General features: G+C 39.2%; 1 protein-coding gene across 7 annotated transcripts in view; it reads right to left on the reverse strand.

The window, feature by feature from the left end:
- Positions 1–268: 268 nt before the first annotated feature.
- The window catches only part of TAFA1 (TAFA chemokine like family member 1), a 223,307-nt gene continuing 208,897 nt past the window's right edge, over positions 269–14,678 (reverse strand). For 2 of the 7 annotated variants that reach the window (XM_068694516.1, XM_068694520.1), the window contains 2 exons: positions 8,452–8,576; positions 269–3,792 (listed from right to left, as the gene is read on the reverse strand). In XM_068694516.1, coding sequence (XP_068550617.1) covers positions 3,775–3,792; positions 8,452–8,576 — 143 coding nt within the window. In that variant the 3' untranslated portion in view covers positions 269–3,774. Of the gene's footprint in view, positions 3,793–5,944; positions 6,457–8,451; positions 8,577–14,678 lie in introns of those variants that run through there. The other 5 variants (XM_068694515.1, XM_068694514.1, XM_068694519.1 and 2 more) reach the window with 5 other exon arrangements.

Consider the following 14,678-nt stretch of genomic DNA (forward strand, 5'->3'; position numbering starts at 1 on the left):
ATCAGTTTAGAATAGGGAAATATACAAGCAATACACTGCTGAAAATCTCTGCGCACTATGTTAATGGTTGATCAGTAGGTCTAATAGGAGTATCACTCATCATAAACCACATCAGTCACCTTCAGTATTTTTTTCACAGGCCTCTCTTTGTAATACCAGGTTTTGGTGCACATCATCCTGTTCAAAAACACTGGCCATAGCACTTGACTGTCTCCATGAAGCATTTCTCTGTACATATAGCATGAAACATATTAAAAGCAATATCAAATCATACCACACTGAGCTTTTTATTACTAGAGATTTTTGGACAGAAACATGTAATCTAGATTTTTTTTTTTTTGAATCAATAGGCAGATGGTAGCTACTTTTTTTTTTTCCCCAGTATTTTTTCCAACTTTCACATTTTTGATTTACATAACTTGGTTTCACACATCTGAGGAAGAAACACCGATATAACTAAGTTTGTCTTTGAGGCATTTACAAATGTTTGATTTTTTTTTCCCCCTTGACATCCTTTTGTCTTGACTTCTGCCAGAAACAGGAACTTTAACTTTCTCTTCTGTTGATGTAAATATTTTAACATTGTGCAGAGGACAGCATGACTAACACATTTCCATGAGGATAGGGGACGCATTCTTTCCACCACTGGAACACACTGGGTTTCCACTGGCCAAGATGAAAAAGCAGCTATGACATCTTCCCTCTACACACTGTATTACTGTGCATATCACTGAAATACATGATCATTGTGACTCCAGGCTGGTTGAATATTTTTATTATTGTTTTCAATTTGGTTCACTGAAACAATGAAGGTTAGCTGCATCCAGCTCTTAATTTGACTTCACGTTTTATTAGTCATTATTTCTGCAAAGGCCTTAATTCCCCTCTAAAACATTTTAATTAAAACAGCAATTTCTCAGTGCCGCACTTCATGAGCAGATTTTGCAGCAACTTCAAAGAGACGCAGATGTTTACTGAATTTGGTGTGGTGATATTTGAGGCTGCCTACTGGCAAAGAAAGGATTCATAAACATCTTTAGGAAACTTTACTGTGGAAATGACAACATTTCCTTCTCATATTTTAGCAAGTCTAATATTTCCCAGTCTTAACAGGCGTATTTCATAGACACAGGCATAAGCATTGTTATCTGCTCACAGTCTGAGCCATGTCGGATACACTGCTATGGGATAAACACCTCTCAATGGTGATATCTTGGAATTTGCCAAAGGGTACAAGATGCCATGGGCTAGTTTGTTGTGTGGGTGTCATCATTTAGAGCATCACTGGACTGGAAATAAAGAAACTCAAGTTTAGTTTCTGCCCAGTTTTCCACAGACTGCTAATAAGATTTTGAATGGACATTTAGCTATTCAGAGACCTTTGGTAAAGGGATGGTAACACTTTCTAGGTTTTAATTCCCCCTTATCTGGTAGCAGGGGATATCTCTTAGTGCAACGAGGGATTCCTAGCTCTAGAGGGTCCTTTCAAAGTGCTGTTCTAGCAAAAATAAGAAATGCTAAGGATTTATTTGGGAAGAGTTTCTCCTTATTTGGGAAGAGTTTCTCCTTATTTGTGCCAATCTCATTTTGGTTCGACAATCTCATTTTGGGAGCACACCTGTTTCTGGGTAATGAGGCAGGCAGTGGTCCCCACCAAATCGAGAGGATGGGACTAGGGGCATGCATCCATGGTAGACCATCTCTAAAACAGGGTACAGGTATCTTCTGTGGCTCAGGCAGATGTCTGTGGCCAGAAAATACATGGCCTGACCAGCGGCGCTGCCAGTGGGGGCTGGGCTCCATATGGTAGGATCTGCAGCTGGTGGTGAGGCTTGTTCTATTTAGTTTTTCTGTGTGCAGAAAAGAGAAAAAGATTTTTCCCTGTACTTTTTCACTCTGTTATCTTTTTAAATAATAGAACTACTTGGAAGAAACATCTCCATTTCTGCCGTGAGCATCAGGCAGGGACCAGCACGGAAAGCCTGCATGGCGGATGGCGTGACATGTCATGTAGCTACTTTAACACACAATGTAATTACAGTGACAAATTTCTGCCTCTTGAAACATCAGGGACTGAAGTGGTTGCCCCTGAGGAGAAAGTAAGTTAGTGAGAGATTTTTGACCAATTCTGGGTTGGGAAGTGCAGCACTTCCTCTGCATTGGATTAAAAGTGATTAGCATGGCTGAAGGGCTCCTGTGAGAGACAGGTAAGCGGGCTGAAAGAAAATTGGACATATTAAAGAAATGAAGCTCGACTGGATAAAATGAGTGCTAGGCTTCTACATTCCTTTTTGATTTGGTAGCATTAGGTGTACTGAAGGGTGGGCTGTGCAGACTTATGCACGAAAGAAAGACACTTTTCCACACGAATAACCCACCTGAAACTAATTGAACTGCTCAGAAAAGTGCTTGGGAATGTGAACTAGGCTTGCACATTTGAGCCCTCAGATTTGATCTTTCTTCAGCAACACAAGGGCCAGGCTGCATGGTGAACAGCAATAGCTGAGCTAGGAATGTGAACTTAGAGTGTTCACGGTTAATAGCTAAATGCCTCTGTGGATGCATCCTTGCTGAAGATCATCTCATCTCAGCCGAATTCACCTTAGTGAGAAACATTAAAATTAAACTGAAAGAAACCATTATTGTGGGATCAAAGCACACAGCCAGGCAAAGTGGGTGTGCCTGTGCACTTGAGCTGTCCACAGGGGCATTCTCTTAAGCTAAAAATGCTTGTTCGCCAATTGCAAATTGACTCATAAAAAAAATAATAAAAAAATGTAGAAGCCCTCTTGCATCTCAGTCTAGAAAGAGCTTTGTTGTTGTTTCAATGAATTAGTGAGCCAACAACGCAAAGCTTTGGAGTTGGTTACTGGGATTTTACTGCAGTCTCTATGAGCTATACAAAGTCTGAAGACATTGTACGTACAGTACATCTTTAATAAGAAGGGAGCTCACAGTCTACCAAACTGCCAAATAAACTTTTAATACATACTGTACTTCACTCAGTAGTTGTCCATTTCTTCTCCACAGAATATCTAACAGCTCTAAAAATATTTTCTTGGAAGAGGATAGAATTATCATTGTTATATATCAATCGAGTATCAAGTATGGTTATGAAGCAAAGCCAGCATGCTAGTATTGCACAAGGGGAAAAGCCTCCAGAACACAAAGTTGAACAACAAAATGCCCTTGAAATTCTACCGAAGGGAATGGAAAGCTCTGGATGCTGCATCGATAGGATTCGTGTAGCTCTTAGGCGTCCTTGTACCGCAGCAGGTTTGCTTTGCCTCTTCACTGCCACATTTCTCTCTGAAACAGGTAGGGATCTTCCAGACCATTACAATAAAGAAAAAAAAAATTACAGCAGCTGCAGCAAAGTGTGGTACTATTCAATTTCTTGAAGAGTGAGGCTTTTATTTCAAAATATCATATATTAATATATATATATTTCTATATATATATATATATACTTTAAGTGGTATAAAGTAAATTGTAGATCCAAACTTATACTGTTGTTTGTACTTCGTAATCTCAGAAACTTTACCAAAGGAACCATTTTCTTCATTTTTCTTTTCAGCTGTCAAAAATCAGGGGCATTATTTCCACATAATACTCTCTTTCACACAGTAAAGCCACTGTTGTTGTCTGGTAAACTGTCAGAGTGCAAATAAGAAATCCATTTGGCTTGTAAATGCTGAGATGGTTTTCAACTTTTGATATTTTGTCCTCATAAATCAGTTGGGCTTTCACTGCCTGTGTGCAGACGTCGCTCTGTTAGGTCCTCGGGTGGATCTGCAGTAAGAAAGTGTGAGAGTCAGTCATTTTAAATGTGCCAGGGGAGGAAAGAAAAAAAAAAAAAAAAAGACCTAAGCTTTGCAACACGTTGCCCTGCTCATTGTATAGCTGAGATCAAATTTCAATTTTATATTTTGGGTCTCTCTGCTCCTGAGGCCACAGTGATTTAAGGGTGTACAGAAGCAGGCCCCAAAGGAGCTCCTGCCCATGCCTCTGATGCTGGATTTGTGTGTGGTGCAGGAGATGCTGGCACAGCTGTGGGCATAAGGCCAAAAGCGTTCCAACTTCCCCTTCTTGGGGTGATGCTGGTAGCTCCTGCTAGGCCGGGACATGTGGCTGGGCACCGCTTTCAGGTTCATTTACTCTCCCCCCCCTCCCTAATCTTTGCAAGAGGGACAACGTATGCCAGATGACCAAGGTAAGAGATTGGCAAGTCTGACTGACTCCATCCCCTCACCTTGGGTGAGATAAAATGGCCTGCGTAGCCCAACAGAGAGCGGAACCATCTCCCTTCATGACAAACACCACAATTGATCTAAGTGAGTGCACTAATGGCTTGAAGAGGAAACACCACCGCCCAGGGGTTTTTAAGAACAACCTACTAGAAGCAAAAAATGGCTCTCCTGAGGAGAGGCTTCCATTGCTTTCCCAAACTGATACACGCAGATGAATGGCAGAAGGAGTCCAACACTTTGCTAGATGATTAGGTCAGCAATGAAACTCATATTGACTTGAATATGAGCAGGCTTAGGCATAATAGGGGCTACAAATTATTAGCTAAGCACTAGGTGATATGAAGAAATGCTACAGTAAGTCTCATGGCAAGAGATATTTACTATTTTGTGCTCTACTACTTTGAACTGACCTCTTAATTATAGAGACTGTTAATGCAAAAATAGAAGGGTTTCTTCTTCCTTTCTTTAAAGAAAAATCTAGTCTGAAAATCATCTGACATATTAATTTAGTAGGAGAGCTTAAAGAAACAACAACCAATGAGTGGGGTTTCATTTCCCATTTCCATCCATCCCACACTCCCTGTTTCTGCTCTTGTGGTTTGCTGCTGACAAGTGTCCCTGCTGGGTTTCCTCTCTCAGGGATGAGCACGCCCCTGTCTGGCTTGTGCCCTGCCACAAAGATGTGTCGGTCAGTGAAGAGAGCACTGCGGGGCTGCGGTGCCGAGGGGCCACCGGCACTTCAGGTGCCATTTGCTGCAGTGTGAGATGAGTGTGGCTGCTATGAAATGTGCTGTTCTGATCCCTCGGGGGCACCGTAACAATGACCTGCATTTCTTCGGTGACAAAATGTATACTGTAAACCAGAGGGTGGGTGGGCTGCAAGGGAGGGTGCAGGCCGTGAGGCTGCTCCCAGCTGAGCTGCTGTGCCAGTCCTCAAATGCTGAAGGCTTTAATTTCCATCCTCCATGGTATCAGCAGAAAAACAGCTTGTTGAAGCATTCAGAGGGCTCATATATGAATGCCAGGTGTTATTAGTGTGGATTACTGAAAAAGCACATTTTGCCGTGCGCACAGGCTGGGCACAAAGCCCTGGGAGGAGCACTGCGCTCCTCAAGGGCCCTGCAAAGTGGTGCACAGAAGGCTGTGCAGCGGCACCAGCTGCATGTCAAGAGCTTGTGGGGCAGTCCCTTGCTCAGACAGCAAGCCACAAAACATGGGATATGTGAAGATTCATGCTTTTGTGTTTTTCAGCAAGTCTGGTCCTCAAGGTGTTTAGGTGTGCTTGTGGGCACCACCTCCCAACATCCAGACTGAGACCATGTGTCCTCTTTCTCCCTGGTGCCAGCTGCTCTCCTGAAATGTCATGGCATGATCTCCAACCAAGTGTTCATGCTGCTCTGAAAAAAAACCTCCAGACTTTCATAGAAATCTTTGAAATTTACATACTTAAAAAAAAAAAAAAGAGTAAATAGGGATTCAAAAAAGGTTGAAATGGTTCCAGAAATAGAATTAAAAAATGATTTTTTTCCAGTGTTTGTCACCTTCTCTGACTATCAATAGAAAACAGATCAATTTACAGGGGCTGTGAGCTTTATATCTTTGGCTTTAACAACTTAATTAGTGAGCTATATTGAAGGACTAAGCCCAGGAATAAATGCATGAAAAGGAAGGGATGGAGGCTATGCTGGCAAAGCCTTCACTGGATCTGCTGTCCACATTCTGACACTACTCACTCCAAAGTAATATTAATTCTGACACTAATTACTCCTCAGAACCAATCACATAGCAATACACTGTAAAATTGCACACACTGTGTACATATATTCATACATACATATACACATTCATGTACACACATGCTTATATGTGATATGCATGATATGCTGTGGACCTTGAAGATAATAGGTATTTTAATCCTGTGAGTCATTAATGTGAATGTTTTCCTTGCCAGGACAGCAGCTGCCCAGCAAAAATATATTTTGTGTAAGGAAAAGCCTTCATTAAAATAGTTTACAGCCTGTGGTGACTTGCTCTAGCTTTTTTTTGGCTAATCACCATAGATATATCTAGGATGATGACTGATTTGTGTTGCTTCTTCTGCTTTCTTAACTTCCTTAACTACATAAATTAGACATACATTGCCCAATCTTGCAGCCTGGATTGGGATCAGTACAGATTATAGTGTAATCTCTTTCTCTGATGCCATCTGAAATGACAAAACAAAGAAAAAACATGCCTGTTTCAGGATCTGATTGCTTCTATTATTTTATATTTATGTTGCCCGACTTGACGCAGCAGTACGGACTCAAGCAAAGTTTCAGGGATTATGAAGTAGGATTTTAGCTTTGAAAATGCAAGAGACAGTTGCGCAGCTCATCATGTCATGTTGCCTTTGTCAGTTGGGCTCTGTAATGATATTTTAAAGCAACAAAGCAAAATTCTACTGGAAGCAGCACCATAAGGTATTCCCCTCACAAGCTAATTAAAATAACTCCTGTGGGTAAATGACAGAAATATTTTTTCAGTTATGAGCACTCGCTCTGTAAGTATTTAATTTAAATGAAATACAATAATGCATACTGAATAGATTGGATCATACATCTGCATATTAATGAAGCTGCTAAATTTCTAGCAATCACCTCTATCTCCTAGAACTAGTTTATATGATGACGATCGGGAGAGTTAAGGGTAGGATAAGTTCACAGAAAAACAGCAAATGCAATTCCTAAATTATATAACTTGCAGACAGGCTGCAAAGCTACCACAGCATTGTAATTTAAATAGAAAGTATAACATACTTTATGCTTTTTATTGCTTCTTTAATATCCTTTTCTTCCATTTTAAACCCCTAATTTTGCGAGAAAACTGTTGCCTCACTGAAAAGGTCATATAGTAATTTGTTAGTTTTCCTGTATTTTTTGATTGCATTGCAAGGCACATACAGGAAGGGCACAATTTTAAGTGGTGGTGAGATTAGCTGTGCCAGGAGAAGGTGAAGTTGCAATACAAATCATTCACCATGGGATAAATCACATGGAGGGAAAGAAAAGAATTCAGAAGCCATGGGGATCAGCTGGGGTAAGATCTTCAACAAAAGGCCTGGAAAATGTTAAAAATAATTACAGTTGGGATTGCAGAAAAACAGAGAAGAAAGGAAATCATGACACTAAACTTCCCATGAATTAGTAGCCAGATATGAGTATGTAGAACTTTTTAATAAACAGGAAACAAAATCTTGAATATTCTGCTTTTTAAATTCTGTAGGTTTCAAAAGGTATTTTTCACTTTACTGAAAACCAAGATGCATTCATTCATGAAAAATATGTTTGAGTTGACAACGGTATAAAAAATTCAATCATGGTATGAAAACAATCTAATTAAAATTATTGAATACAGGTATAGGTGGCCATTTTATGTAAATGGTTGTGAAATATTTGACCAAAGCAAAAAATAAAAAAATATATATTTTTGAAAAGATCTCCCCCCCACCTCCTCCCCAAAGATAATTTCATAGTGGAAGAAGCTTAGCCACCTCACATTCTACCTCTGCTATTTGCACAAATATTGCAGCATTTTCTTGGCAATGCATGGTGAAAGTCATGATCACCTGCTGGCCTGTTTTACCTGAATCTTTAACATCTTGAAGATATGTTAATAATGCATATTTTGAGCAAGTCCACCCTCCATGGCAAAAAGTTGAATTTATACTGCAGCAGTCAGTGAGCCTTATGTGTGCCAATTGCTGATGGGCACACAGGGCTAGACCTAGTTTGCAGTAAGACCTGAAACGCAGACAGTGAGCTGACTCCAAAGCACCATTTTGTGCTACAAAGTGCCTGCAAAGCTGCTAGTACAGATGTGCCATGGGACAGCCAAGGAATGCATACAGGATCCAGTAGATCCCTTAGATCTTAAGTTCTTCCCTTTAGCTACCAGAAAGGGACTCAGTCTTATAGACAATGTCTATAAGAATGTGACCCGGTGATTCAACAGCTCTAGGCTGCTGGTTGCCAACCCTGGACTCAGCTGAGCAGCCTGAGTCCAAGAGTTTTCAATAGATCAGAGGCATTTGCTGGCTGGGGAGGTGCGCAGTTATCTTTGAGACATATACAGCGGACATGATGCTGGAAAGATGTAGGTGATCACTATCAACTCCTCTTCCTATTAAAACATCACAGGTGTGGACAGAAAGACGACTTACTCTGGTGGTCTTGATTTTATTGCCAGTCGCACACATCCATCCAGAATTGTCAGGCAACGTCTTACATTCCTCTCCTTCTAGGCAGGGCTCCATCTCACACCACCATTTCCCAATCACTATTGAAGCTAAAAGATAAAAGACAATGATCACAGCAATGTTATAATGAAAATAATAATTAAATTATATCTCAAGGGGACAATGCTCTATTTAGGAGCATTATCTAAACCCTTCATTTGAAAGTTAGTTGCAAGGAATTCACATTTAATCAATTGTTTTGCATCAAATATTGTCCAAGACACTGCACTGCTTGACATAGCTTCCTTACAGAAAAGGTCTAATCTGTGAGTGACCAGTCTGATTTTTTTGGATGTAACAGAACAAGATAAGTTGAAATAGATTTCCCCCCAGATATTCTACAGGTCTTCAGGACTTGTAGCTCAGGGAACTCTGGAATCAATGTCTGCTTTGCTACAGGTGGCTTTTTCTTCTACAAACCTGTGCATAATTGTTTGAACACAGACTTTCAGCTTCTGCAATATCCCATAGCAGGGAGTGCTACAACTAGAAAGAGAAGGTAAGGTATTATTCAACTGCAGGAGAAACTCAGTTTGTTGAAATACGATTATGAATTTTATAGAAACTATATTGTCTTTAGCAGTTGATTTCAATTTCCAAATGCTTAACATTCTAAATAATCACATTGTTTGGATCTTGTTTGAATTTAATCAGCATGAATGTTTACAACCTCTTAAATTAAATTTTATTTTTTCCTTGGGAATTGGTATCTGTCCGTAAACTTAACTGTATCTTAATGGCACTATTTTCTGGGGATTTTGATAAACTTTAGCTGACCTTGCAAATCGCAAATATTTGGGGATTGAGTGTCTCTGTCTGTCACTTGTTTTCCCTGGCAAGAATTAATTTCATGGTTGCACTTGTGACGCCTAACTGTCAAAGCTTCTCCTACACTCATTCAGATAGAGAGGCTTAACCCTTCTGTACCTCTCCTCATAGCTGCGTCAAGCCTGTAAAGTACCTTTGAAGCAGCAGACTACCTTGCATCACACCATTCAGCCCTGGAAAATGCCCCCTTGTGCATGGATTGATTTAAGGACATTCCAGAGTTTATAATTAAATTCTTGATTTATTTTTTATCTAGCAGCAATCCGATTATGCTTACGAAGTCCTAAGGAAACACAGGGACTTATATACACATGCTTGTACCCAAAGAAAGCCAAATACCATTTCCTTTAGGTAAGAATGTAACATAATGAAATAATTTATATTGATTAAATAAACACTAAATCATGTCACATACTCAGAAAGGAATTTTTTTTTTTTTTTACATAAAGTTGGTAGTAAACCGAGGGAAATAAAAATGAGTAATATAGAATGGGAAGTCCTGTGAAGAAGGTCAAGTCACTAAACTTTAGTTTTATTTCTTTTACAGTGTGATAAAATTTTCCTTTGAAAACGTGAAATCACTGTTCCCCATACAAGCTGGAAAAACCACTTGCTGAGCAAGTCGACCTGAGCAGCGTGTGGTCAATACATTTAGTGGGCTGTGCTGGAGGGCATCCAGCCCCATTAGGACAAACACACCAGAAACAGAAGCAACATTGGTGGGCCAGCTATCTCTTTAGAGCTAATTAGTTCTAATAAAAGGTGACTCCAATTTTGGAGTCCAAATTAATATATCTAAAATAGGCCTTCACTTGGTATGTGATTATACCAACAGACCCACTGGATAGCTGTCCCAACAGGAATATACTTTTCACCTGCTGGGTTTACTTGAAGCACAGGCAGTAAATATTTTGGTTTTACAAGCTCATTTGTTCTGAATGAAGATGTCAATAAGTTGGAGCAAATGAGTTAAACTCTGTTTTTTCTCTCCAATTTCTTCTCACAGCTTGTGCCTCATTTTTATCATGTAATATATCATTTCTCCATATGTAGAACACAAAAAACCTTTACACCTGCGCTTGCAAGGCAGTGTAATGATGCTATTCACACATCATTTTCAGAAGGTTATCATTAATGCTGCTAACAGTGAAGAAAAGAGATCTCTCTCTTTGCTATGCTTGAAAAGGCACATGAGGCTGAATCTGCACTCTAATAATAGATTGTGCAGTGGGCAAACTGAAAACCGTACCCTGCTAAATACAGGCCCTCACAGCAAGCATCAGAGCAGAGCATCCTCAGAGTACTTTAGGAGAATTTGATGATATGGAATCAAAAGCAATGATCATATTTATTTATTAGTAGCGGTGCTGTAGCATTACTAACTGTGGAGAAATATCCTAGGATGCTAGTTGCTAAAGTCCACAAAACTAAATTCCCTGGCACAGAGAGGTTGCAATGTATTCAGAGATAGGAGAACACACTGACAGGCAGCGTGGGGAAACAGTGCTGCTCATTGCGATTACAATGATCTAACTCCTCATTGATGTTGTTCCTAAATTCAGCCCAAGCATCTGGTATTGACCCCAAAGAAAAATCAAACATAAAATGAGCACTGAACCCTGATGTCAACTCTTTCATCTACCAGCATGCAGCTTTTAGTGTACCGATCCATTTGTGATCACAGTGCAGGTACAATCACAAGGAAGCCCTCCCAAGGGTCCACCAGTGAGCACCCTCACAGCTCCCTAAGCAGTACAGCTGGGCTGAGGAAAAGGTTCCTTTTTAAAAGGGAAAACTGAGGTCATTTGCAGATGAAAAGCACCAATTTGTTTCTAATACATAAGTGGGCAAAGTTCTTTATAAGTCTGAAGCACTACAAAGCTTACTGTGGTCTTGTCCTCAGCACCACGCTGTGGCAGGGGCATCTAGAGCCAGATGAAAATTATTTCCTTTGAGTCCTGTGTTTATAGGTTTTCACTTCTATTAAGAGCCTTTTAATCTTTAGGACCAGCTATCTTTCCTGGGCACTGCTGCTCCTTTGAGGTCTGCTCGATTTCAAAGTTTTACACCTCCAGCTCTGTTCAAAGAGGCAGGCAAAAGCTTTAAAATGAATCACAGGTGGATGTGTTTGAGCTTAGGTACACCTGTATGGGGAGGGGGAGAAAAGCCATCCTCTCTGGGGAGTACAATGCAGTTTCACTCTGTTTAGGTGATGTCGCTCTGAGATGTGCTGAGGTGGTCGTGTGGAAAGAGATTTGTTAAAATTAAGGTGCTTTCCCTTGGGATGGTTTGTATTTGAAATCTCCAGGATCATGAAAAACCTGAGCTTCTCAGTGACCCAGGTTGCTAATTGTGGACGAGAATTACGGACTCCTGTTAGTCACCAGGCATTGCAGGCTGTGAGCACTCACATCATTCTGAATTAGATGTTTGTAACATTTTGGAGCGGTTTTCATTGTGTTCTTTCTCACTGTCTGGGGAATACGTGAAGTGCAGAGTTTTTTCATGCAAGGCTGATTTGACTGAGACAGATACCCTCTGCCATGGGGAGAGAAAAAGGATATGATATAAAAGAGGCTTGACTGCTCCTGCTTCGTTTGTGTTATTTTTCCCCAGCTCCTGCTAGTGTAAATAAGGGATTGCTTATATCTAAGCTCTTTTCAAGAAAATGCATCTTTTATGAGAATATTAAACTTTAAGCACATAACTAATGGAGCTGGGGAGAAAGGAAACTTTCTTCTTCCTTCTTCTTCCTTTTTTTTTTTTTTTTCAGTTCAATTCACACTGGATTTTTATCACCTTTGTTAGAGAAGCTATAGAAAAATTTTGATTAAAATATTTAACTTTTGATGTGTTTAGCTTGCATGAATTGCAGACAAAACAAACAAACAAAAAACCACTTAGTTGAAATGGCATTTTCTCTTCATGTATACCATCAGAGAAATAAAACAACAGATAAGAGATCTGGTAATCAGATTCCATATAGGGAAAGAGCAACAGAAAGTTACGTTTGCTAGTGTTTACACAATTCTATCACATTTTAAAATGAATTTGTTCCCAAACAATGCCCAAAGACCCAGATGGCTGCAGGGAACTTTCTGCTTAGATTGAATTCAGTGGGCTTCAGCCTGCAAAGTTCATGAGATTCTTTGTGGGTTGCATAAGGGCAGTGACCGCTTTTTGACTTGTTCTTGTGCATCCTCTGGAGCACAAAGCTTGGGTGCATGAAGAGGGCTGGCTGGGGATATTTTCCCCTCAAATTTCATAGATAAATTATTCTATTACAGCATCACAATAAAAATGCACTTGAATGCCCTCAAACACCTACATCTGATCTGAGATCAAATTAATAAGGAAATATTAACCATTTGATCACCTTCCCCTTGAATCAAAAGATATTTGAAAAACAAAACAAAACACAAAACAAAACCAAAACCAAACAACAAAATAACAACAACAAAAAACGCAGTTCATTTGATTAAAAAGTCCTTGCTCTTTTAATCTCCCAAACTTGCTGAGTTTTACATTTCTCAGTCTTCAAGTTCTTGCATTAAACTGCAGTTATTCTGTCCTTCAGAGCAGCAACTGACTGCTCTCTTACAGGTGATTAACAGGGCAGAGAGAGGTCTGGAAGAAAATGTGCACACAGCTCAGAAACTTGCAGGCACTTGCCTCAGATGTTTGCTGTTCAAGTGAGTATAAAGAATGCGATGATTTTTTTGACAGATGCAATTCTCCTTTAACTTTTCTACTTTTGTATTTAGGAAATTGCTTTAACAATATGACAAACATATATGACAATAAGTATAAAGACATTATATTTAACAATACAACAGTATGACAATACAGAATAATATATAAATTTAATTCATGTTTATGGAACACCCTGAAATATGAAACAGAGCAAAGTTTCATCATGCATTTTTCAACAGTTCAGAGGAAACATGCTATGTATGAAAATGCTCCAAGATTACTTCTGCATTTGCCATCACAAAGCCACAGCAGCTATCTCTTTTTGCCTGTGATAAAGTATAAACATTTTGTTTATTTAGAAATAGAATACAAAGGAATAGAGAGATTAGACTGTGCTTCCTCCTGATCATAGGTATTGCGTTACCTCAAGGAATAAGAAACAGAGATCGTTTGCAGAACCAGTATGACACTCATTCAGGATGGGAAGGTTTTTACTGTAAGTGTAAAGCATTCCATTTTAATCTAGTTTCCACCAGAGAAGATTGATATAAATAAAATTTAAATAGAGAACATATTTCACAGATGCCAGCAGTGAAAAAGACTTTGTCAGTCTAATGAAAAGATATCAATTTTCTCCAATTTATTCAATAAATTGTAAGTCATTTTCTAAATGGATTAGATTAAAGGAAAGTTCAAACTCCCCGTGAGAGACTCTTGCACTGATGGAGACTTTTGGCAATAGAAATAGCACAGAGGTAGGTAAAACCCTTCAGGCTTTTTTTTTTTAAACCTGGTATAAGCTAGAATAGGAGTATCTGTATCTGTAGCCCTGTACTCACCTATTCCTTAGAAAACAAAATCTCAGAGAATTAAATGAGACATGTAGTTTCTCATATTTTATTGGGATGTCATGGGGTGCAGAATGAACTACAGGGGAGGGAACACACTTTCTAGGAGGATGAGAAAACCAGAGTGAAACAACATGTCCTCTGTGTATTTCATAAACAACTAAGATCCCATTTACTCTGGGAGTAGTAAAGCAGTAGTCTGATAGGTTAAAGAATAAAAATCCAAAACACGATTTCAGGTTGAATAACACCGTCTAGGAGAAATACAGGATGTTTCCCACTGGGAGTCCATCAAACTATCTGCTTTAATTCAATCTTACTCAATTTTAGAAGCATCAATCTAATGCTCACCCAGTGTAATACTTTTCAGACTTTGATAACAGACCTCTAATAATGCTGGGAAAGCTGACATTTCTCCAGTTTAACATACAAGCAGAGTGCAATCAGTCTGGCAAGTGATGTCTCATATTTCCTAATTACCTCAGATCCAGTCTTGCGGAGTTAATTTAATATGTTTTAATTGTAGTAAACATTAAAAAAAAAAGAAGATCATATTAATTTTTTCTTTTAGAAACTTCTTTGCAACATTCTCCAGGTTCTTGAACAATGTATTACAGGGAATTTAAGCTTTTTATGTTTTTTATGTTTTTTTTTTTTTTTTTCCCCATCTAGACTTCTTGCTTTTTCACTGCAGTATATTCAGCAGCCAGAATAAGATATTTTTAAGGGCATAATAAGTATCTGAAGAACTCTGTGGGATGCACTAAATATACCCATAAAATA

This window comes from Anas acuta, chromosome 11, assembly GCF_963932015.1.
Source record: "Anas acuta chromosome 11, bAnaAcu1.1, whole genome shotgun sequence".
NCBI lineage: Eukaryota > Metazoa > Chordata > Aves > Anseriformes > Anatidae > Anas > Anas acuta.